Source organism: Rhinolophus sinicus, chromosome 8 (assembly GCF_057876585.1).
Source record: "Rhinolophus sinicus isolate RSI-liver-muscle chromosome 8, RSI-T2T, whole genome shotgun sequence".
Taxonomy (NCBI): domain Eukaryota; kingdom Metazoa; phylum Chordata; class Mammalia; order Chiroptera; family Rhinolophidae; genus Rhinolophus; species Rhinolophus sinicus.
In genome coordinates, this window is record NC_142508.1 from 3,507,647 (window position 1) to 3,533,746 (window position 26,100).

The 26,100-nt window shown below is 43.7% G+C and overlaps 1 protein-coding gene and 1 long non-coding RNA gene across 2 annotated transcripts in view; one reads left to right on the forward strand and one right to left on the reverse strand.

Moving 5' to 3' along the window:
* Positions 1 to 2,445: 2,445 nt before the first annotated feature.
* Positions 2,446 to 5,828, reverse strand: LOC109435171 (uncharacterized). Its single transcript, XR_012490295.2, has 2 exons — positions 4,298 to 5,828; positions 2,446 to 3,740 (listed from the first exon to the last, which is right to left on the reverse strand). It is a non-coding gene; the product is annotated as an uncharacterized LOC109435171 (long non-coding RNA).
* A 72-nt stretch (positions 5,829 to 5,900) lies between these two features.
* Positions 5,901 to 26,100, forward strand: part of RHEB (Ras homolog, mTORC1 binding) — a 29,586-nt gene continuing 9,386 nt past the window's right edge. The window contains exons 1-3 of the mRNA XM_074315111.2: positions 5,901 to 6,317; positions 21,799 to 21,870; positions 24,714 to 24,781. Coding sequence (XP_074171212.1) covers positions 6,266 to 6,317; positions 21,799 to 21,870; positions 24,714 to 24,781 — 192 coding nt within the window. The 5' untranslated portion in view covers positions 5,901 to 6,265. The remainder of the gene's footprint in view (positions 6,318 to 21,798; positions 21,871 to 24,713; positions 24,782 to 26,100) is intronic.

Genomic DNA, 26,100 nt, shown 5'->3' on the forward strand with positions numbered 1-26,100 from the left:
AGCAGTAAGAGCCTTCCCAGCTTTAGAAGTTGCAGGATGGAAACCTCTTAGTTCAGTGAAGCATCTGACACACCTTTCATCTTTGTGTTTTGGTTGACTTCCTTTAATTTCAAAAGATTCATGTAGTTAATCTTTCCTCCATCAAAATCAAAGAAAAGTTGGCCTTTCCTTGGAAATGAAAACTTTAACGAAAACCACATTAAGGAACAAGTGACAAGACAGGAACTACTATTATGAAAGACTTAAGGGAAAAGTAAAATATCAGAATAATTTGAAAACACGGTTGAAAGTTTAGTATCAAATCATATACTGTATGTCACACTGAGGACAGAATCAGACATTTAATCCAATCCAAAGAGGGAAGGCAAGGGAAAGGGACAGATGACAGGCTGAGCCCACCTGTTAGCTCACCCGGCCCTCAGCTGGCCTTCACGGCACAGGAAGTAGGGTAGCTTGTCCGAGACTATAGATTTTAAGAGGGGGTACTTCAGAACTAAAGGCATTGCCTTGGTGAGAGACCGTTTTTGGAATAAAACACCACTCAATGTTTCTTTTTTCATGATTGAAGATACAAATATATCTTGCTAAAGACTGGGAGTCTGAGCCAATTGTGTCTTGTCCTGGGGCAAATAAACACGATACTTCATGGTGAAATGTGGAGTGCTTCCCCTGTAAGATCAAGGACAAGACAAAGGTATCTGCTCTCATCACTTCTCTTCAGCATCACAGTGCAATAAGGCAAGAAAACTATATAAAAAGCATCCAAAATGAAAAGAAGTAAATATTACATGATTATGTAGAAAAGCCAATGGAATCCACACACAAAAAAAACTAAAAGTGATAAGTGAGTTTTGCTGATTTTAAGGATACAAAAATCAATTGTATTTCTAGCAGCAAGCAATCAAAAATTAAAAAAACAAAACTTAAATCCCATTTGGAACAGCATCAAAATATATGTATAGCCTGTACACTGAAAAGTACTAAATATTGCTGAGAGAAATTAATGAAGACCTACATAAATGGGGTAATTAATATATTTGCTCATGGGTCTGAAGACTTGATGTTGCTAAAATATAAATCCTCCTAAAGTCGATTTATAAATTCAAAACAGTGCCCGTCAAAATCCCAGCATGTTATTTTGTAGAAAATGACAAGCAGATTCTAAAATTCGTACGAAAATGCAACAGGATAGTCCATGACTCGGTAAGTACTGAAGGAGATGATGAGCCTGGGGCTCAATGTACCAATCTCTTCACTTTTTATACATGCTTGAAATTGAAGAGAAAAAAAAAACGTTGCAGAAAAATTTGTAACGTCTTCCAAAACATCTGTTTTGGATGTTTAGTTGTTACAGGATACTTATTATATCATGAGCTAATATCAAGGTCTAATGACATGTAGTCATCATTAATGCTAGTGGATGCGAATCCATGTTTTAAATACTCTTGTTAATTTTTACATTTTTGTAAAAATTTTTGCCACGTTTAGATTATCGGGTTTACCTTTAATGTAGCTGATAAAGAGCTCATTCAAGGAAGAGGTGAGGGCTCTCCCATTTTTCTTAATGTGTGCTCATATTGTGTTTTTATTCTCATCATTAATTCATGGTTTCTTTGAAGGAATCTTCTAAGACCAATGACCATTTTGTTAGATTTAATTTAGTTTAACAGAACTTACGTAGTAGATTCTGTAATTCCCCAGAACCAGATGCATGAAAAGCAATACATTATAATATTCTGAGCACAAAACAGTGAGGGCACTACTGCCAACCCCTCCCTGTTGTGGAAGTGCCACCCAGGATACCTCTTAGACCAGTCATGACCTGGCACCATCTGTCTAGTCATACAGGCTATGAGGGTGCCATGGTCAGTCCATACATTACATATTAGTAAAGCTCAATTCTTTATTTTTAAAATAAAAATGTTTTAAAAATAGAAGTTCTATTTTTTTTCTGCACACCAATGAAAGAAATTCCAACACTGAGACAACCCTTCACACAGGAGGAGGAACCAATAGCGAACATGTCCCTCACCGGTAATTACATCCTTCGGTGGCCATGAACACTGTGACTAAATGCCACATCTAAGGCACATCCGCAGAACGTAGGTAACCCAAGCCTCACTGGCATGAGCCATCCCTTGTTTTATTGTAAGGAATTGGCCACTTGCGTCTTCCTGAGCATCCCCCACGTGCTGTCATCGCGCAGGCTTTGGCACAGGAGTTCTGCTCCAGCCATGTGACCCTCAGAAGACTTCCTCTGCTGGGCATGGCAGCCCCTCTGCTGGCGAAAGCTGCTATCAGGTGCACTGGGGCTTGGGGGCTTGCATTTCTTCCACAGCCCAGCAGAAACTAGACTCGAACTTTTAATGAAACTTTATTGAGAATTTTATAGTTGATGTGTTAGTTTTCTAGGGCTGCTGTAACAACATACCACAGACTGGTGGCTTAAAATAAAACAAATTTATTCTGGAGGCCAGAAGTCCCAAATCAAGGTGTCAGCAAGGCCACGCTCCCTCTGAAGTCTCCAGGGGCGGATCCTCGTCACCTCCTCCAGCTTCTGTGAGCCAAGGCATTCCTTGGCTTGTGGCAGCATCACTCCCATCTCTCATCACGGGGCTGTCTCCCCTGTGTCTGTATGCCTGTGTCTCTTCTCTTTTGAGGACACCAGTCATACTGGATTAGGGGCCCCTCTACTCCAGTATGGTCTCAACGAATTACCTCTGCAACAGGCCTATGCCCAAATAAGATCACATTCTGAGAGGGTTAGGACTTCGACATATCTTTTTTTTTTGGGGGTGGGGGGCACATTCAACCCCTAACAGTTGAGAACAATTTACAACTACTGCATCAGCCTGGACCTGTCCTCAGAGCTCCTTCCTGAGGGAACCTCCTCCGCCATGCATGTCCTGCCTACGTAGACTTAGGCTGGCTGACCTCACGCCCCTCTCCTGGGAGCACTCCATGCAACTCCACACCACAGGTTTGGGCCAGACTGATTCCTGGCTTCAGAGAGGAGGAGATTCTTTCATCCCAGTGTTACGTCGGGATTTGCCTTCCCCAGGATGTCCTCATACTAGGATGCTGAGGCAGGCCTACTAAGGACCTGCCGAGGAAACCAGGACCCCCCTCCACAAGAGCAGGATCTGTCCTCTGGACTCCGACAAGATGACCACACAATGAAACGACCTTGGCCTGTATCCCCAAACCTGCACTGTTTGATTTGAACAATCCCCACGTGAGACATAACAGACCAGTCTGGTTTGGCTAATCCAAGAATAAGATGAGTCTGGTTCTTTTCCATTCATCCTCTAACAAACACTTAAAAAACTAAACACTTTCATGTCTACTTTCATTTAGGGGTACTCTTTCCCATGTAAAAAAGGTAAAATAATTTCACAAATGTCCTTTCAGGAAAAAACAAGCATTCTTTCTCAATGGTAGGGGAAAAAGGAAGTTTTGTATATTACCCCTGGGAATTAAAAAACTATGTTGGAATTAGAAATCAGATGTCATTGGACTTGTTAATGCTCACAGCAAGTTAAATGACCCTATGATAGTGGACAGTTCCAGCTTCAAATAACTTCCATTAACGTCCTCATCAACCAAGGCAGGCGGTTTAGGCCAGCGGGAGCTTCCGGCCCATCTGCAGGTTTAGTATGAACTCTTCACGCGAGCGATGATGGTAATGAGCTGAACCAATCATGTCCTCTCTCTGGAATTTAAATGGAAGAGACGGAGTTCTTGGTTCCCAGGGAAACAGAAGGCAGTAGAAGAAAACACAGAAGTTAGCATGCAGAGTTCACAAGACAGAGCAGCCCTGAATAGAAAGAAGCAAAAGTTCCAGCTGCTTAAAAGGTTAACAAGTGAGCTCATCAGTGGAACTATTTTGCATTTAGAAGCAAGTCCACTTCTCCCACCCATGTTCCTGTTAAGATTTGGCTGCAATCAGTTACTTCTATGTGAATTCATACCATCAATTCCAATTATGTTAGGTAATCTGAGTCATTTCTTAAACCGAATTCTCCCCATTCTGGAATAAAGGAATCTTCCAACCTCCTGGGTCTGACTAACCTTAAAGGGCTTTAAGACAATTGGAACATTTCTTAAATGAATTTGGGCTGGACAACTGCACTTCTTGGCCTGGATTCCTAACATTCCTAGACTAAGGCAGTGCATTCAAACTTTTTGAGGCAACCTCAGTAAGAAATAGATTTTACCATGGGACTCAGTACACAATACACGTATATTACATCTGTAAATATATATCCACACAACAAAAACGTCATACAATACTTACTGTAGGCAACATACTATTTTCCATTCTGTTCTATTGAAAAACAAAAGAAAAGAAAAAAGAAGGTAACACCCACTAAGCTGATTTCACAACCCACCAGGGAGTCGAGTACTATCAGTTCAAAATACTGTGGTTGAGGATATCCAAACCCACAGGATAAAAATGATACATTTCCCTGGAGAGTCCATTTTTAGACCTGAAGTTTTTACATATTTCAACTAATTATAGAGTAGAATGCAAAAATCCATTGAGATAAAACACAGAATTTCAAAGGCATTTCTCACAGCTGGATGCCTGGAGCTTCAATCTGTAGACAGCCCCCTCCCTGCAAGGAAAAAATGCAGATGCCCCTTCTCCCAGGAGCACGTGGGCGGGGCAGAGAAGGATCAGCCTTAAGGCCAGTGTGCTAACTCAACAGGCGTATTTATGGGACAGTCACCTCTAAATCTTCATACCCAGGAATCCAATCTTGCCGCTCGGCGTCCTGGGGTTCCTTCTCTGTGTTCACTGGAAAAGGCAAAAAGCCAAGCGTGACCAGCAAGTTGTCCCACTCAACAGCTCAACACTGTCCAACAGCCGGAGGACAACAGGGGACATTCGTACGAGTAGCAGGGTATCTGCTTTGTTAGCAATCGCCAAGGGCAAGACTATCTACCACGCTGGAAGTCTCCCAACTGTCCTCACTTCCCAGGCCTGGCTTTCCCCTTCATTTTCCATGACGGTGGCCCCGGGCTGCTGTCCCTGCACTCAACATTGGTGCCCCGCCAAGGGCTCTTCACCAGCACCAGGAAAAAGGGGTTGTCAGTGCGCCTTTTGTGGAAAAGACTGCAGCGTCCGGAGAAGTCAGCCCACACCGGGAGAGCGAGCCCGGTGGCCCGGAATCGCCGTCGGAATGACGGTTCTGGAACGTTCTCAGCCAACAACAGCTAGTGTTTTAAGTTTGTCCACTGAGGTGTGCCGCGTCGACACGTGGCAGGGTTGAGACCGGAGCTGGGGACACGCACACATTTTGAATGAAATGAAAAGCATTTTGAATTAATGCACTGTCCATTCTTCTCACGGCCCCTCACCTTGGATGACGTTTAGTCACCACGTACACCTCCAAACCCAGACTTAAACGCCATTAGCTCAAAGGGGCCTTAAAAAAACCCAGCCAACCCACGGGCCGGGAGGTAGCAGCCACGTGCCTCCCGTCTCTCGCCTTTTAACGGCTCGGTGGGAGCGAGTCCACCAACCGCTCGTCGTTTCGCCAATCACCGCGCCCCCCACAGCTTGCCCCGCCTCTCAACCTGCTCTAACCAATCACTGGGAAGCTAGCTTCTCTCCGCTCCCGCCCGCCCCCCACCCCTGCGACTTCCGAAGCCTTCAAACCTCACTGGCGCACAACCGCGCGGTCGCAGCCTGATTTTATTTTTAGCTCCAGGGCGAGCAGCCCCGCCCTCAGGCTCCGCCTCCTCGCCACCCCCAATGGGAAACGGAGTTTCCGTCGCGTCATCGCGCGGGCGGGCGAAAGTTGTCCAATAAACATTCGAGGAGAACTGGCGTAATTAAAAAGCGGCGGAAGACGGAGGGAGGGTCATGACGCAGCGAGTTTCAGTCGTGACATTTCCGGGGGTATCTCGACGTCGCCCTTTTCTCCCTTTAAAGTAAAACGTTGTCCGACGCACCCCTGTGCTTTTCTGGGGCGGGGGCGGCCGCCGCGGTTGGGGCGGGGACGCTGACGCGAGTCGCTGGGGACCCGGCGGCGGCCGGAGGTCACGTGGGCGTGTTTGGGGGCGGGCCCACGCGGCGGTTCCGGGCGGTTGGGCGCGCGAGCTGGGAGCCGAGGCAGCCGCGCCCGCCCGCGCCCGCCCGCCGGCCCCGCCCCTGGATGCCGCTCTGCCCCGGCGCGGCCGCCGCCGATCGCAGCATAGGAGCCGCCGCCGCCGCCGCAGTTGATGTGGTTGGCCCGGGCCTGAGGAGGCCGCCAAGATGCCGCAGTCCAAGTCCCGGAAGATCGCGATCTTGGGCTACCGGTCCGTGGGTGAGTGGCGGGCGCCGCGCGGCCTCCTTGCGCCCGAGCCCGGCCTCGCCTAGGCGCCGGGACGCGGCGGACCCGGCCAAGTTTGGGGCCGGCGCGGCCATGTGGCGGCCGCGCGTTTCGTAACCAGCCGCCCGCCGCCGCCACCTCCATTTTGAGCGGCGCCGGCGGCGAGGCCGGGCCCCGCGGGGCGGCCGGGACGCGGGGAGGACGTGTCTGGGGAGGCCGCGGACGCAGGGGAGTCACAGGTCCGTGCGGGCCCGGGTGGCGCTGGCGGGGTCCGCCGCCCTCCCGCAGCTGCCACAGGGCACCCCCGAGGGAGAAGTCGCACCTGTCTCGCCGCCTCTTCGCGGCTTGCTGCCGTGCTCGCTGCTAGCCGCCTTTCCGCCGCAAATTAAATCAAGTCCGTGGGATTTTAACAAAGGGAACGTCACCTCGGCTTTTTTCTGTCTATGAAGTTAAACGTTTTAAAGAAAACCAGGGGCCTTAAGGACGTTTGGCGACGGAGAGCAAGTTTCCTATCGAAGAAACCCTCCAAGAGCCCCCTTCGGTAGCCCCCGGGTGCTGCCCCGACCAAAGTAGGAAAGCAGGGGGAAAACATTTCTGATCTCTCGCTGTCCTATTTTTTTTTTTTTTTTTTTGGTTGAAAATAAGGTCAAGTACTTGTAACCGAGCTGTTGAAGTAATTCAGAAGTTTGTTGTTGTGGGTTCCCCCCCCCAAAAAAAAAAAAAAAAAAAGGTTGACATATTTAAAACTGTTCCCGGCAGTCGCCTTTTTACCGAACTGAGGTGGTCTGTGGTTGGGGTGGGGGGTGGACCGCGTGCCCAAAAAAAAAAGAGTCAGAGAACAAGAACCGTTGAACTTCACCGTGCTTCAGGGTGAGGCTTTATTGTCTTTGACAGCCAGCAGCCTGGGGAAATTGCATTTATGTTTTCAAGTTTTTAAGGAGTAGCTGGTCCAAGGAAAATGTGCACGAGAGTGTAGTGGGGGGAAGGAGGTGAAAGCGAGGGTTGGAGTCTATGGTGATTGCACCGGGTGGTAACTATACCTGCTGTAGGAAAGCTTGTAACTGCCCACAGCTCATTGGATGAACTCCCCGACTGCGCTTTCTGTTCTCTTCCTCCCCCCATTTTCCACCGTGGGTTCCAGGGTCTGTGCTCTTTGACCAAGATCAGCTCCAGCATGCTTACTCATCCTTTTATCATCTCTCGCTGTCAAAGTGCTTTGGGATGGGGGCATGCATCCCAAAGCACTTTGACAGAGAGCCATAGGGGGTTCCAGGAGTCATAGGGATGACTGTTGTATGATGCAGCGCCAAATCATGGGTCTGTGTGGGGGAAGAATAGGTGACAGCCTTACCAGCGGCAGCCAAAAGGACCCATGCATCAAAGTGAGGCTTTTACAGTCACGAATAGTGCACTCCCGAAATGTCCATATGGAACCCCGCATTCCTCCATTGTTGGCAGCCTGAATCACCCAGCCTTTGCTTCTGTGTTCTCCTTACTTCCTCCTCCTCTGCATTTTGAAGAGTGGGACTGTGACATGTCTAATCAGATACAGAGTGCCCACTAAATGAAGATAGCAGTCTCTGAATAATCAAGTTACAGGTGACATGTACCTGGGCTACCAGATTTCAACTCGAGAATGTCCCAAAGATCCTGACTTATTCACACCTTGAAATTCTTGAGGTGGTGATTCTGCTCTTCAGTAAGCAAGTCTAGTGTTTTACCACTCTTTTGCTACAGAAGTTCCTTATGTTCAATTGGAATCCTTCTGTTTTCCTTCTCATAATCCCCTTCCTAAAGACCCAGATGTGACAGGTCACCGGTTAGTCTTCTCTTCACAAACGTTTATTTTAAACTGTTTATTTTAACAAACAGGCTGTTAAAATACTGTGCTAAATTAGCGTCCGGTGGGACACAACGTGTTCTAGTCCCTATTTTCTGTGCCCTCAATATGTCCTGTTACTATATCCTACTCCATTTTCTCCATATTTATTTTCAAGTGTAGTGAGGATTAAAGTAAAAGGTATTTTGGAAAGATTAAATTACTCCCAGTTTTTGCATTTGATTTTAAAGTTCTTAACCTTTGTTCTGAGTCAGGATACTTTGGAGTTTGTGGGGTCTTTTGTTTTGCCAGCAAGGAAAAAGAAAGTGGTCCCCTGATTCCGTGCACTGGCCAGTCTTCGGAGAATTATTCAGTGTGCAGACCTCTTGGAGGTGACTGATGTGTTTGCTTGCAAATGTTGCTGTACTAGAGAAAACTGAGCATATTTGTTTCTAGGTTGTGTTATTTTGTGATGCTAATTTGTTGTGTCATATTGACTGGGAGTAGAAGTGATAGCTAAAAGGCATAGCTAGAAACCATGCCTTTCTTAGAATGTTCTCCTTTTTTTTAATTTTTCTTTTTTTTTTTTTAAGTTTACGTTCAGGTAAAAACTACTAATGCTATGATTGTTTTACTACTTGACTTTCAAATTTTGTGGTTTTTTTTTAAACACTGACAAAACTTCCAGTAAGGAAAATAAAATTCTCAGGTAATTTATACAACTCTTCTTTTCCTGAAGTACTTTTTCCTGTTGTTTACCATGTGACGCTTTTAAGGACACGTCACCAAAACGCAAGCTGGCTTTCAGGGAGTGCTTTGTATTAATTGTTGTAGTGGTGGCCAAATGTACCAGCTCCCTTACATCCATTGTTTCTGATACAAACAAGTATTCCCATGAGAGAGGATAACTAAACTTAATCAAGTTAAAGTTGTAGTGTGGGGTAACTATCTTCAAATAAAATCTGGTGCATCTTTCATTGGAATCTTCTACAGAGGCTGTGATAATCTAGTTAACCACTAGAGCATAATCAAAGGTTGTTTGCCATATATCAGCCTCTGAGGTTAACAAGAGAAATGGGATCACAGGAATGTGAAAGATCGTGAGAGAGAAAAATGAAACTGTGTGGTTTGATAAAAGGCAATTCAGCAGAAGTAATTCAAATTATTACCTTGTCAAATGTTTTATGTAGTAAGGAAGATGCATCCTTTGATTGGGTACTTCATAGGGAAAGATGTCATTAAATTTGTTATAAATAGCATATCCAATTGTATTCTGATTTACTATTTTTAAATTGTTCTTTTCTGATACACTTAATTGGAAAAATTGAAAGGTCAAACATTGTTTGCCGTGTGTAAAATCTATTAGTATGTGAAATTGTGTGTTCTGGCACTTAATAGCATTTTGAAGTTGTGTACTCGTGGGTGGGGGGAGTCCTGTAGTGACCACTTTTTGTTGAAGCTTGAAATTAACTTTTTTTCAGTGTCATTCATTGTTCTGTACAAGAGAATAATCAGAGCTTGCATTTGTGATTATGACTTTCCAGGGCCAATTGTTATTTGAATGTCCATGTGGGTTACATCTGCCCATATTTACCTTCGTTACCCACAAAAGAAACTGCCTGTTAGCAGTCATTCCCATCTTCCCCTTACCTCGGCCCCTGGCATCTACTGATCCTTTGATTTCTATGAATTGACCTATTCTGGACATTTTATATAAATGGAGTCATACATGCATGGTCTTTTATGACTGGCATCTTTCATTTGACAAATATTTTCAGGTCTCATCCATGCTGTAGCATATATCAGTAATTCATTTTTCTTGCCAAAGAATATTCCATTATTTGAAATATACACATTTTATTTATACACTCATCAATTGATGGGCATGTGGGTTGTTTCTACATTTTGGCTGTTATGAATAATGCTGTTATGAACATTCCTGTACAAAGTTTTGTGTAGACATGTTTTCACTTGGGTATATTTTAGGAGTGGAATTGCTGGGTAATATGGTAACTTTATGTTTAACATTTTGAGGAACTGCCAGACTGTTTATCCAAAGCAGCTGGACCATTTTACATTTCCATCAACAGTTGAAATTGGTTTCAATTTCACCAGCACTTGTAATTGTCTTTTTTATTCTATCAATCATAATGGATGCAAAGTAGTATCATACATGATTTACAAATATTTTGTATTCTGTGGGTTATCTTTTCACTTTTTTGATGATGTCCTTTAAAGCAAAAGGTTTTAAATTTTGACAAAGTCTAATTTAGTTTTTCTTTTGTCATTTTTGCTTTTCGTATCTAAGAAACCATTGCCTAGTCCAAGGCCATGTAGATTTACTACTGTGTTTTCTTCTAAATGTCTTATACTTTTAGCTCTTACATTTGGGTCTAAGATATATTCAGAATTAATTTTTGTATATGGTGGGAGATAGGAGTACAAATTCATTCTTTTGCATGTGGATATCAAGTTGTCCCAACCCATTTTGTTAAAACTGTTCTTTCCTCATTGAATTATCTGACATCCTTGTGTCAGATAAGTGACCATAAATGTAAGTGTTTTTTTCTGGACTCTATTTCTTTGATCTATGTCTGTCCAATGCCATTATCACTCCATTTTGATTACTGTAGTTTTGTAGTAAGTTTCAAAACAGGGAAGTGTGAGTCCTCTAACTTTATTCTTTTTCAAGATTGTTTTGGCTTTTCTGAGTCCCTTGCATTTCCATATGCATTAAACTTCCTAAAGGACTCTTATCAATTTCTGCAAAAAAGCAACTGTGATTTTGATAGAATGTTTTACAGTTTTGCAAGTACCTTTAAAAGTCTGGTTTTAAAAACAGCTGAATTCTCCTATCTGCTTCTGAATTCATTCCATTGCAATGTGATACTCTAATGAAGTATATGACGGAAAATCCAGCTTTGCACAGGTACATAGTTGGGAAAGGGAGGAGTATTTTAATGGCTTTCTCAGATAATTGTGGATATTCTTTGATACTCACCTAAACTGCCAGAGGTGGTGAGTTTCTTAGAGGTTAGTTGTAGTATGCAATCTGAAATCATGTGGATGAATTTTTCTGTTCTGTTTCATTGGACTCTGTTGGTTTATTTTGCACTTTGAATGAATCTACCCATGCCTGATTTTATAACATACATTGGTCATTTGGAAAATATTGGTTCACTATTATATGTAGCTCCTTCCACATTTTGACACATTTCAACACAGTGTTTTTTAAATCACTTTTTTAATATCACCACCAGTCTCCTCAGAAAAATCTAGATAATGGGAAGCTGTTAAGCTCACCATAAGTGATGCAAGTTTTCCAAAATCCTGATTTCCTTTCGAGAGTTTGATTTTATTGTTAGCAAAGTGCTAGCAGTTATACTTGGAGTGACAGTCTCATTTCTTTCATTTTCAAGAAAAAGTCTGCCAAATACCCACATTTGAAATAATGATCTTTTGTTGGTAAAAATGGTGTTCCATGATAAAAGTGGCTATTTCAGATCACTTCTCAGACAATTGCACATGTGCTTTACTTTGAGACAGCCATCACGCTTCCGTATGCGTGCGTCCCGCTTTGTCATGCAGAATATTAAAAAGACATGTTCTTAAGGGGCGAGATTTAGTCAAATTTTACTGCTTCTTCAAGGACACTGTTAAGTGAAATTTATTTTTTTTGGTAATGTAAGTACATGATAGTGAAGAATACAGTGACTTTCCCCTACAGTTTGTAACCACTCTCTTGATTCCTGCTAAGGGTACCTAGCCAGAAGTTTTACCCGCCATTGCTTTTGCACCATTAGTACAAGTATGAACGTAGTGACAAAGGCAGATCATATTTTTGCTTTTTTATGAAAATAGTTTTGATCTCATGAGCCTCCTGAAAAGGTCTCAAGGACCCCCAGAGTTTCACAGATTACACTTTGAGAACCATTGAACTGTGGGTACAGTATCTTGCTAGACAGCTGCTCAGTGTTCCGCAGAGTTGAATCGAGAGTAGCTTTATCCTAGATGCTGTTCAAGGGAATGTGGAGAGCACAGGCTTCTGGGAGAGGCCCTGCAGCGTGGGAAGAGTCAGGGATAGGAGGCGGGGGTGGCCAGAACATCCTGAGGTGGTAGGAAAGGCAGTCAGGAGCTGGCTTTCCCAGGCACATTAGGGATCATTCCTTCTGAGCAGTAAGTGACTAAAGCCTGGGGAGACTTAGGATATCTCAGTGCCAGTTGACTTGACCTCTGATCGTGGTGCAATTTGGGGTGTGTTGTTTTTTTGACCTAATAAGGGCGAGGCTACCAAAGAGTAATAAAAATTGCCAAGGGTGGCAACGTACCAGGACCTATATACCACTAGTAACGTGGCTTTCAAATATAGCTCTCAGGATAAAAGGAAAAACAGCAACTTTATCACAAAATGAGAAACAGTCATCTCTGCCTGTGGTTATGAAAGCAGAAATGCACACCACTTTCCTTAGTTTAGGGTCTGCAATAAGGAGTTAGTCACTTCAGTATTGTTCATGAGGAGATGAGTTATTTGAATAAATCAGAACTGAACTTGGACATGATTGTGTAAGTGAAAGCATTATGAAATCTTTAGTGATCACATTTGAGAGAACCTTTATTCTTGTGTCTAGTTTATCATGAAGTACCAAATTAAGTCTTACCAGTTGCTAGAGTACTCGCTGTCTGAAACTGGGAACTGTCAGAAAGCAAACTGCTCGGTACCTTTTACATGAATTGCATGATTGATTTAGAAATATAACTTAATATCTCAAACAGAAAGGTCCTGGAATACTGTTTTAGTATTTTACTATCCTTAAATGTATATCGGGCTTCTGATGAAAAAGTTTTATGTAGGACATCTGAATTTGAAGTCTAAATTGGTGTTAGTTTAGAGCAGAAGTGCTAGAAACCTTGTATTGCTCTCTGTGGACAAGTGGAAGTAGGGTGATTTAAGGATCCTGATAAAATTAACTCCTCCGTGTCCTTGGTTCGTTGGTGGTGGAACTGTAATATAATTGAGTTCCCCCTTACCTCCCTGTTCCCCCTCCATTTATCTTGTTGTGCTTGCTTGTGTGCTTGCAGAAGGATTCTTTGGGGACTTTTGAAACAGAAATTGGTATTTTAACAAGACCTGTGACCCTGCTTTTTGCAAGATTAAAAGTTGGATGTTAACTCCTTGATGGCATGATAAAGAATTTGTGAGCATGGAGACAAAGATGCTGGCTTTTATAGTTAACATAGTTCTATGAAATGGAAATGCTTTTCTAAGATTTGTAAGTCTTAGATGGAAATGATTTTTAGATATTTTGCTTTTTTCCAAATTTAAATCAGTCACTTTGGGAGTTTTTTAATTTTTTTCTTGTGACTTTAATTATTATGAATAAGCAAGTATGAGCCCCTTCAGTACAAGGACACTGAAAAAATCCCGTTCTCGGACCCGTGTAGGTGAGGCCCAGCTTCTCAGCTAGGTTGGTCTTACCAAGCACCAATATTTCTGCCTGAGCAGGAATTCGTCATTTGGAAATTATTTCAAATACAGAAACAAATAAAAAACGTGTTTGTCATGGCTGTTGAGGAGAGAAACTGGCATTTAAAACCAGCCAATCAGACTTCAGTTTCCAATCAGGCATGTAAGTACCTTCAAAGTCACGTCTACATGAGAATGTCCAAACCTGTAAGAGAGTGTTTATTTGAGACAGACAGAGTACACCTGGAAGCAGGCTCTCAACAGACTGAGAAAATGCTTCCCATTTGGAATTTATTTTAGAGAGAATGTTTTAAAATATAGGTTCCTTTTATTCTTGTTCATGACTTGGATGAGTGACTGAATAAAAACATAAATGGCAAGATTCAACCACGGTGGCCAACATCAAGACAGAGGAGGCTTGGCAAACTGGACAGCACACCGAGGTAAAATATGACAGTCCACGGCGTGAGTGGGAGTGGGAACACACTATGGAATTTCCACTCTGCCTACTAGGAAGTAACTACATGAGGTCTGGTGCGTTTCCGACCCAGCTTGTATGGCCCTGGGCACAGCAGGGGCAGGAGTACATGGCGCTGAGATATGAGAGCGTCACTGAGGTGGCTCCTGGAGGAGAGGAGGACCACGACACGCAAGCCACAGATGTGAAAAGGCTTCTCTTTACGTGTAAAAAACTGTGTGTATAGGTTGAAAGACCTGGATTAATTTTCTGGGCCTTTTCATTGGCCTTGTTCTCACTGTGAACTCTGACCCACTGGGAGAGCGTTCCCTCCAGTCTGGGTGTCACATGGTAGGGAGCATTGCTGAGAGTCGTGGTTCTTCGCTTGGATTTCCTGAGCTTGCCCTGAGATTGCGTGTGTGTTGTTCTGGGGAGAGTCCGGGGCTTGGATCATCCATCCACCCAGAGGAGTTCAGTGCCCTCCAAAAATTGAATGGCTGAAATGACTGGTTGAAGGAGCACAGTTTGTGGCTTGTGTCACATGTTCAAATAGACGTGCGTTAAGTGTTTGAAGAAACAAGTCCCTGCTGTGTACCAGCTACTGTGTGTTTCGTGGCACAGACTATTGCAGGCCTGATCCCTGCCCTCGGGGAGCTTCAGCCTAGTGAGGGAGCCACACTGCTGCTGGTTTTAAAGCACTCCCAGTGGGGTGCGCGTGGGTTCTGAGTAGGTAGTATTAGTGTGCCTGTTGCGCAGATGAGGAAGCTGAGCTACAGAAAGTTTAAATGATTTGCCCAAGGTCAGTTATTCAGTGTCTGCGCCGGGATTTGAACTTACGCTGTGGCTCCAGAGCCAGCACTCCTTAACCAGCTGCTACACACATTATAGTTTAAATACAGCTGGGAGAAATGCTTTGAGAGGAATTCTCCAAGGGAGAGCTAATGGAACCATGGGTGGGGGTGGGAGAACTGTCCCTAGAGAACTGTCATGAAAGCTGGAGTTGGCCAGGCAGTGGGTGGGGCGCACAGGGGCAGGAGAAGAAGGGCCGAGCCTTCCAGTAGAAAGGAGCTGCGTGCAGGGCTCCAAGGCCTGAGAAAGAGCTTGGCCTTGGGAGGAGGAAAGAGGAGCCGTGTCCGGACTGGTGAATGGGGGAGAAGACTCAGCTGGGAGTGGCCAGGCGGCCGCATGGGACTTCTCTGGGTGCCCAGTGTCTACCAAGAACAGCCTGTGGGCCCTGTTGAAAGTTTTAGACGTTTCCCTAGAAATAGTGGAAAGTCACTGAAGGGTTTGAAGCAACGAGTAAAATGATCTTCTGCACCAGGAGTGGCCAACTTTTTCTGTGAAAGGCTAGATAGTAAACATCGCAGGCTTTGTAGGCCACGTGGCCTCTGTCACAACTACTCACTTCTGCCTTTTGTAACACAGCAGTCATAGACAATACGTAAACAAGCGGACATGGCCGTGGGCCAGTAACACTTCATTTATGGACACTGACATTTGAATTTAATTTCATTTTCAAGTGGCATGCAATATTATTGATTCTTTTTCAAACATTTAAAGATGTGAAAAACATTCTTAGTTCATAGGCTGTACACAAACAGACCATGGGCCCAGTCTGGCCCCTGGTCTGTAGTTTGCTGTTCCCGTTTTATCTCCTCAAGGAGACCACTCCCACTGCTCTGTGGAGTGGATGGGGACAGTCCAGGAATGGAAGGGGGAATGAAGTTCACCATCAAGGTGTCATGGACGAGTGTAGTGCAGGTGAAATGAAGAGACAGATTGGAGATGTCATGAGAGAAAGAATCAGTAAGACTTTGTGATGTGGGAGAAGGTAAGGGTACCTTCAGGTGGTTAGCTGAGTGCCTGAGTGGGCAGTGGTGCCACTGGCTAAAATGAGAAATGGCAGACGAGGGACGGGGTTTGGGGGTGGACTGGACTCATTGCATACCTGCCGGGTCCAACACTTGCCTTGTCTTCCGGCTATAGAGGCCTCAGGGATCCACCCCATTCTGGTGGTCAGCTGTGTCTCCGTGGGGGCATTGAACTTGGGTTAGTGGAACTGTAAGTAACAGAGCCTTTTCTGGAGAGTGCAGTCACGTTCATGGTCAAGCATGGAGCAGCCGACAGCTGCAGCGACCATGAGATCTTTCTGTAGCGCTGAGAGCAAAAGAGTGAAGGGACATCCGCCACGATACCGCCTTGGATTTTCAAAGATACTAGGTTGGTGCAAAAGGAATCGCGGCTTAAAATGCAAAAACCACAATTACTTTTGCACCAACCTAATAGTTAAATATTTCAGAGGCACCATTAACAAAGCACATGGAATGCAGTAAACCAATAGAAAAACTAAGTGTTTCTTGGTTCTGAGAAACTAAGAATAGTTTATAACTATTTCTGGAGGAGGGTTTAGAGGAGACCAGGAGGGAATGGATCTTGAGTACAAGGGGCTAGAATAGCTTTTGTGGGAAGAGGGGTGTGATGACATCTTCCTTTGACCGTTGTGATGATGTAAAGAGGGCCAGACAGACGGCTGCATTGCATAACCCGGGGATGCAAGGAGGTGTCCACAAGGGCAAGTGGAAGATAGAGGTGGTCACAGCAGGTCGACCCCCAGGTTAGGGACCATCCCTTAGTCATGGCTGCGTCTTAGTGCCCTATGAAGTGTTGTGTGATCTGAGCTGCTGGAAGGAACTGGAGGATTTGGGAACACCCTGGAGGCTGGAGGAAATAGGTGATTTCGGGTGATGGGTTAAGTTTGAACTTGTTACCTGAGGGCAGTGGTTCTTAAACGAGTGTGCAGCGAATGGGTGGGTGAGGGGTTGTTAATATTCCCATCCTGTGGGTCTGGCTGGGACTCAAGGATGTGAATGTGTAGTGAGTGACCGTGTGATGTCGCTGGGATGCTTTCCTGCTGTGGGAGGAAAAGGAGCAATGACAGGGGATCCCTAACGAGATTTGGGGGGGGCGTGCACACCTTCGCTTGAGAATGGTCACCAACCCACTTGGTTGTGGGACTTTTCTGCAGCAGAGCTCACCAGGCTCAACAAAGAAAAGGACTAGAAAGATCACAGGATTTATCGGGGAGCCCAGAGAAAGGAAATTGGAGGGTTCTGACAAAAGACGAGTGGACAGTGACTTATGTTGGAACTTAAACTTATACGGAAGAAGCAGTGGAGATGGCGATTCAGGGCATGATGTTTAAAGTACTCTATTTCTAAGCTTTTTTACTGTAACCTGTAGTAAAAAATACATCCTACTTTGTGACCCAGTCATAAATGTGTCTATAACTGAAACAAAAAAGTCTCGTGACACCTTTATTACTTACATTCCATTCTGGTGTTCCTATTTTATAAAAAACAGTGTTGGTCCTAGTTCAGTGTGTTGATTTCATGACCTGGTGGGTTCCAAGCCCTGATTAGAAGCCATTGCTTCCAGAGATGGTCTGGAGGAGGTGCTGGGAGTCAGGAAGTGGGGCCCTTGGTCCATGGGAGGTACAGGTGTTGGAGGTGGAGTCGTCTGGGTGGTAACGAGTGTCATGGCGCGCTCCTGAGGTGGGTCTCTGACGTGGCGTGGAGCTGGTTAACGGAGGCAAGGCCAGTGACTGGGGAGCATCCATTTACCAGGACATACGTGAGGTCGAGAATCTGAGATGAAAATGAAAGCAGTCTAGGAATGGGTTGTGTCCCGGATACATTACAGGGTCCTAAGTGGACCCTTCTGCCGAATGACTTGGTGGATTAGGGGCTGGATTATGTCCCGGTGAACAAGGAACATGTCAGCTGTTCCAGAGATTGTGGGTTTGAAGTGGGGACGGGGAGAGTAATACACAAGTAGTTATTTTTTTTTTTTTTTTTTTTTTTAGGAGAAGCATGAAAACTAGTTCAAAATTCATCTGAAAACTGTTATAGTGTTTTGTGTAAGCAGTACCATTTTGCAGAAATCATGAAGTGTGCGATTCAATCAACAATTTTGAAAGGTTGTCTTCTGTAGTGAAAATACTGGATTTAAAAATTTGCTGTGCCATTATATCATTGCAAAAATATATGCAACAGTACTATTTTTACCCGGTGAAGTTTAGGTGAAACTTTCTAAAAATAATTAAGATTTTTAAAGTTAGGGTAGTTTTTAGTTTGCAGGAAGAAGAGTATATGGAAGTTAATGTGAAATGCTGGGTTGATTGTTTTCAAACCTTTCATAATAATGTGTTATGTCATCCAGTGAGTGATTTATGTCTCTGTATGTTGATAAACACACACCTGGGTATGTGCTGCTGTCAGTTTAGTTCAGGTCATTCCTGTATTATTGTGATGCAACATTTTTCCAGGAACTGACCTGGAGTTTGAGATTCTCCTCCAGTTGCACATATTTATGAGCCGTCTGAGAGCATGATCATTGCTAAAATAACCAGTGTTCCAGAATCTGAATTTGACAAGGACAGAGGCCAAAATTTGTAAATGTATGAGGTTATTGGGGAAACTTAAAAGGTGATCAAGTGCAGAATATAATTTGCTCTAGATCAACAAGGCCTTTTGTAGCTGCGAGCAGACAGCATGGAAAACTTGACCAAAAGAGCTGAATTACTTGCTTTAGAGGACAAGGACGTCCCTTAAAGCCACAAATTACTAGACCCAGAACTGAGAACACCATGCACAGTGGAATTTATTTACTAAGATTAATTATCATGGAGTGCTGACTTGTAAAGATTTCAACACTAGTAATCTAGTAATACTAATTTTAATGGGAACAGCAGAGAACCACTGTGTCATGTCAGCAAATGTAGCCTTCCCGTCCCTTCTTAATTTAAATAATTAATGACCTCCCCCAAGGGGAGAGTCCAGTGCAGGGGAGGCCCTGGGGAGAGGAAGCTTTTCTTCAGTCCTGCTTCTGCTAATGCATAAGCCCTTTCTCCCAGGACCATCTGCTTGAGAAATCCAGCTTGCTCCCTGAGGACTGGGGTTTTTAATTCTGGTGTCCCAGTTACTCACGAAGACGATAGTTTTGCTGTCAACCTCCATCATGATTTGGGTTGGACTACGTTGTCTGCTCTTGCCAGAACGATGACTTATGTTTTCAAGTTAAGTGTGACTTTAGCCTGTCAACTGGTGTATGTCCTTTGTGATACAAATGAGGAACTCTCCATTGGATGTGTCCCAGTAATTGTATTTTTTAAATGTGATCCACTTGTCCGCCGTAATATCTCTTTCTGTCTTATTTAATGTGTATAATTTTCTTTTCAATTTGGTTGTGGTTTCCTAACTTTCACCTCCTGAGGCTATTGTCACCCTCCCTCTGCCCCTGCAGGTAGGGCTGTGGAGACAGCCCTACCTGCTGCCAATGAAGAGAACCAAATAATAGTGATTCCTACTGGTTTCCCTCAGCTTTGGAGGAGTTTTCACATGTATCATACATAACGGCTTTCTTTCCTATTTTAATCCAGTTCTACTTCCAAAAAAGTTAGAAAAATTTTTAAATTCCTTCCTTCCCTTTTTCCTTTGTATTCTTACCCGTTTATCTTCAGGGGAAAAAAATGATCTCTTTCTTCTTCCCTTCTTTCCATTTGTAAGGCAGAAAACCCACTTACCCTACATAAGGGTATCAAAAGCCCACCAGAGTGCCTGGAAGTATTCTTGAGAAGCCCTAAAAAAGGTTCTTTCTTTTTAATCAAACTTCTTTTGCGTCAAGCAATAACATTCAACGTAAAGAATTTTCTTATTCTGTAACATTTTTCAGTTTTGCTAACATATTACAAAAGAGGGTTTTTTTACTTGCTATTTACATTTCATAAAACAGTTGTGCTATATTCTGAGCTAAATGCTCCTTTATGAGCTAGCTTACATAACATGGTTTCTTTTGAACACAATTCATTTGAAATGTGTGCAGTTCCTGGACAACTACCGTATCCCGATGCCACAGGCAGGCCCGTGCTTGGGTACCAGAAAATACTAAATAATTGTTTCTTAATTTCTGTTGAACTATGTTTCCTAGTCACATGTATAAAAGTGAGATCTTTTGTAAGATCTGAATGTATGATTGAGCCCTTTGGAGGTCTGAGTTTTAATTCATTTGTCCAGAAACTCAAGTGTCTGCAGGGTCTCCATAGACTAATTAATGAATTAAGATAATTTCAGATAACTGCAAGCGCTCAAAAGAAAGAAAACAGGATGGTGTGATAGAGTGACTGACGTGAGGGATGGGTGCCACCTTAATGGGATAGTTTTAGTGAAGGCTTCTCTGAAGAGACGTTTGAGCTCAGACCAGAATGATGACAAAAATGAGTCAGACCTTCAGGATCTGGAGATGCCAGAACAAAGGTGCTAAGGCGGTAGGAACGTGGCAGGGACAGAGGGACGTGACAGGAGCCTAGGGAGGGGCTGAGTAGGGGGAAGTGGTAGCAGACAGGTTAGGGAGGTGGGCAGAGCAGGGGCTGGCCAGGAGGGCCTGCCATCAGGGGCCACGGTTTGGAGCAGGACAGGAGCGTGTAGTTGCCAGAAGCTCTTGTAGTCTGCTTTGTAGAGAGTGATTTCAGTGTTCAGTAATTCTAGAGACATTCCTGAGGAGCCTGCCAACCTGGGGGTGTTCTAGTTGTCTCCCAGCAGCTCCCACTCTAAGCCAGCTTTTTCATGAATAAATGTCTCAGTACATGGGGGCTGCGTGTGGCGTGAACACGTTGTGCCCCCGTGAACTGCGTCTCCGCGCTGTGGAGGAAGGCAGGCAGAACTGAAAGCCCAGCACTTAGCGAACCCCGCTCTTGGCTCTTCCGGCAGGACCTTTGAGATGGAAGTTGATAGGACAGCATATGGAGGGTGTGTTTAATAATGCTCTGAGGACAGACGGGCGAGAGAAGGAAGGGCTTGGGGGAGTTAGGGAGGAACCACTTCCTGTTTCCTGGTGAGAACATAATCTGGACTTTGTGCTCACACTGTTTCTCCACAAGGAAGCCTGTTCTAAAGTCCCCCGGTCGAAATTTAGGTAACACATAGCCGGGGCGAGTTGGTGCTTTGTTAGCATGCAGGCTCAGTTATTACTGGTGATTGTTGTGGACTCCAGACCGTTTCTTAATTGTCTCCTGTGTGCCAGACACTCCTAGGCCTTTGATCTGAATGATTAGGACGAGATCTCTACCTTCAAAGAGCTTTTAAATAAAGACTTGGTCATTTTTTTTCAGATGACCCTCTGTAAAAGCTGTACCTGGTAACACTTGTAATAGCCATTAGGAAAGCGCCCAAAGAAACTAATCATGTTTTATTAATTTCCATATTAAAATTAATGGCCAGATTTCAAGGACACTAGAGGAAATCAGCTTAGCTTAGACCTTATTTAAGAGTTTAACAGCATATGTAATGTGCTTGTTGGTCTGTAATGTTTGTTAATGTCACAAAAGTATTTACTTCATAATAGCTTAATTGCCTAAGTGCTAATTAAAGGAATGTTTTCTGATCTCAGTACCTTCACTTTCTTCATGTTTTATTTTGTTTTTTGTAAGAGTAATTTTATTTTTATTTTTATTGGGGACTATTGGGGAACAGTGTGTTTTTCCAGGACCCATCAGCTCCAAGTCAGGCCGTTGTTTTCACTCTAGTTGTGGAGGGCACAACTCACTGGCCTATGTGGGAATCGAACTGGCGACCTTGGTATTATGAGCTCGCACTCACCAACTGAGCCGACCGGCCGCCCTAAAATTAATTTTTTTACCTTGCTATGCTACTATGTACTGAGCTGTTGATTTCTTTTATAGGGAAATCCTCATTGACAATTCAGTTTGTTGAAGGCCAATTTGTTGACTCCTACGATCCAACCATAGAGAACAGTAAGTATTGTTTTCAAGAATTTATAAACTGAGAAGCCTGCCTGTTGCATACAAACAGCCATTGTGTGTTGCCGGAGGCTTTGGTTGCAGGGGTATTCCATTAAACATATAGATCTCCAACTCGGATCTAAAGAAGCTTCCAAAAACTTTGCCCACTGTACAGTGAATCACTTTTTATTCCTTGTCCAGTGTAGAAATCGTTATTCAATTCCACGGGAATCCAGAGTCCTCATTTTCCAGGCTTTGCTTTAGGAAGATAGAAGTAGTTTGTTTCCCCTCAACAGTAGCCTTTCTTAGGGATTCTAAGCTTGAACAGAAAGGATGGAGACGCTCCTGATCGTTTGTATCCCACTCTCGTGCTGCCACAAGCCGCCCCAGTGCCTTCCAGTTCGAGAGCCTTCGAGAAGGCTGTGGAGACGTGAGTGGTCATGGGGTTGGAGAGAGCGGTTGCAGCATTAAAACAAAGCCTGTTGGCCCTTCAGGCCATGCGCAGGACAAAGCACTGAAGACCAGAGCAGCCACGACTTTTATCTTGTCCAGTTTCAGTGGTTTCAGAATCTTCCTGACAGATTCTAGGGCCCTGAGCCAAGTCTCAATTCTAGGGCTAGTGGATGAGAATCTGAAATAGTTCCAGCCGGGGAAGTTCTTGGGAGCTGGTCTTGTTTCAGGCCATCTTAACAATCCCAGGTAGCTTGGAACCAGTCTTCTCAGCTTCTTGACACCTCGGACTTGTCACTAGGAGCATACACATTTAAACATGGGCGTCATGCACACCTGATTGGCATATTAGACATGAAGCCGCCTTAACAGCCAGGCTCACAAACTTGAACAGCTAGATTCGCAGACTTCACCAGCCCAGAGCTTGCGAGAGAGACTTCAAAAGAGGCTCTTGACGGGGGGTTGACAGACTACAGCCCGCAGGCCAAATAGGTTTTTGCATTTTTTAATATTTGAAACAAGTCAAAAGAAGAATAATGTTTGTGACATGTGAACATTATATGAAATTCAAATTTCAGCATCTATAAATAAAGTTTTATTGGAATACAGCCATGCTCATTCATGTACATACTGTCTATGGCTGCTTTTTCTCTACAATAGCAGAGTTGGTGAATAGAGACCATATGGCCCACAAAGCTTAAAATACTATCTGGCCCTCTGGCTAAAAATACTCAGCTGTCCTGTGTGTCCCAATGTGTGGGTGGCAGGGAAGGTACCTGACAGCGTGTCTGTGTCCTGTCTTCTTCCTTTGTTGGGGTGTCAGTTCACTAAGGTCGAGGATTGCAGTCTCCAGCACCAAGAGCAATGCTGGTGGTGATAACGGGCACTCGAGAAATAGCTCTGGAATGAATGAATGAACGAACGGTGTTTAGTTTCGATAATCTTTTCATAATAATGAGCCATACTTCATAACCACAGTTACCTAGTTCTAATCGAAGGTTGCTGTTTTCTTGCTCGCCATCATTTTTAATATCATTTTCATTGAGTCTAAACTGTACTTTTTGATCTTATCAAAGGTATCTGAGGCAGGTTTTCACACAGGTACCACATGACTGCCTCCTGGCCGCCAGGGATTGAAAGCATAGTCACGCACGGCACCTCCCAAGTTCAGGGAAGTTGTGGTGTGAAAAAAAAATGCAGTAGAATTTTTTCTTGGAATTGATGAAATGGGTTCTATTGGGTATTCCCTATCTTGAAACAATCTGATTTAGTTTTCATCTGCTTTAACTATTTCCTTAAGTGATAATTTCCAGAAAAGAAATGATGTCAAGTGTGGCAGTTGGCTTGAGTAGTCTGGTCTGATTTTCACTCTCCTATCCTAGCACCCCTGCTGGACTTGGAAAAGTTTGATGCTAGTACGCTTCTCCTGGATTGCTTCCCTTCCGGCGCCCTGTCTTTCCCCAGGGAGCTCATCGTTCTGCTAAGATCTCCTCTCTGCCCTCCTTGTCGCTTGCAGTTTTCTCCCATAACTGTCATCTGTCTGTTTTTGTTTTTCCTTTTGGCTGTGGGACAAAGTGGGCAGAAGTGCACATAGATTCTGATGCCCAGTTTTGATTGAGTCGAATGGGCAGCCAGGACATTTGAGGACTCCTCGTGAGCCAAGATGCTGGGACAGCGTGCAGAAATCTCTTCCGTTTAGTTGTCAGGGTTCCAGATGGTTCCTTGTAATAGTCAGTTACTATTAATAGTTCTTTCCTCTTTTGTCTATATTTGTTTGAAGTCTGCCTCCTCAGAATTCTGAATTGTCTTTTCCGGAAGTTTTTTGAGTCTGATTTTTTTTCCCCCCTTAGTAGGGAAAAGTTGTGACAAATTGCTTGAATCCTTAAGCTAAATGGGAATGATGGCTTCACACAGCACATCTGTTCCATTACGGTTTTATCTGTCAATAAGATTGTTAATTTTTTTATGGTAAAAAATGTAGCATTTCAGTGAATATTAGCTCTTTGTACTCTGACACCAGACTTCCTATAAATTAATGAAAAGTTTTGTGCTTTTGATTCATTCTAGAAATCAAACTTCATGTAATACATTTCACTTTTTCACAGAACAGACTGTCCACAAATAGAACACTCAGATTACTTTGATCAGATATGAATTATTGCTTGAGTTCAGTTTCTTTGAAAACATTCATTATTTACCCAATCTTGATTTTAGTCAGCCAGTGTTTTTTGGTTAAATAATGGAAGTAGGGAAGCATCTGTAAACTCAGAGATCTCTCCTGCTCTGTGAAATGTGAGGAGATTATTAGGGACTCTGCTTACTTGGTTGTCATTATTCAAGCTTTAGTGGTCTAAAGTGAATTCCTTTTTTATTTAGCTAACATGTGACTTCCTTTTCCCCTGTAGCTTTCACAAAATTGATCACAGTAAATGGACAAGAATATCACCTTCAACTCGTAGACACAGCCGGGCAGGTGAGTATCTCTAGGGGCTCAGACTCTCCATCATGCAGCAGCTGCCACGGTCCTGGCTCTGGCTTTGATGCTAAAGCACAGCAGCAGCAAGACCGAGAAAACCTCAGATGATTTATGTGTGACTGACTATCGATAGGCCGTGTACTTTACCTTTTTTAAAACATTTGTAGCAGTTTTTCAAATAATTACTTTGGTTTTCTGCTTTAGAATTGTTTTAACTATATCCATAACATTGTGAAGGTTTATGTTTATTACAGGAGAGTGGTTTTTCTGTTTTCTAAGCTTGAATTCTCTATCAGAGACTCGTGTTAGTGCCTTTTCTCCCTTTGTAGTATGTGTTCGCCTTCCTTAAGAACAAAAGTACATTTTTTCTCGGGGAAAAGCGTGAGAAAAGTATGGGGCAGAAACGAGTTGGTGTATAGTATTATTACATATGATTACAAGATTAAGAGGTTTCTATTTGATTTACTAGACAGTAGGTAATTGTCAAGGGCTAAGTAACCCAAAAAAAGAGATTCTTCAGTTAATGTGACAGTGATTTGGGGAATGGATCACTAGGGGAATTGACTGGAAGCAAAGGGTAAAAAAAATTAAGAACTTGAAGGGAACAAAGAAACCCCTTTTGACAGCTTAATTTCCCCATTACCATAGCGCCCAGTCCAACTGTTACTAAAAGCCATTCCATTAAGCTGATTTATTTCAGTTCAGTGGAAGATGGGGAGTGGAAAGAAGCTGCAGTGCCAGTTTCTAACACCTCACCTCACCTTACATCTTATGAGCAACAAAGGCCCAGGCTGGCAGGAGGGTGAGTGTATTTTAGTTTGGTTGGCCATGTTAAATGGAGGCCTTTTCTGGAACTTGGGAAAATTGGGATAGGCCTATCTTGGTTTGGAATGAACTCCCTCTGCTTTGTTTTGAAGTGAACCTGGAAGGAAAGTGTAACCCCTAGTGAAGCAAGAAAATAGCTGTATTGAGTCGTCATAGCACTGGAGAAACCCTGGAATTCCCCGTTCTGGAAGCTTCAAATAAAGTCAATCAAATGTGTATGCCCGAGGGCTATGACAAGTAACTCTCATTCACGCTACACACTCCTACCTGGTGGTGGACATAATAGGGTTTCATCATCAGACCTCAGGATGGTCTCCTTAGAGCAGAGCCAGACTAGGATTTCACTCCACCCCGTTACCTGTCCATTGACAGGATGGGAGTTTGGAGCCTGTTGGAACAAGGGGCGCAAGAGAAGTCTCCACAGGGGGTTGATGACACGGAGGACGCAACTTATCTTGGAAATTAGTGTGGAAGGGTCTCTAGAGTAAGAC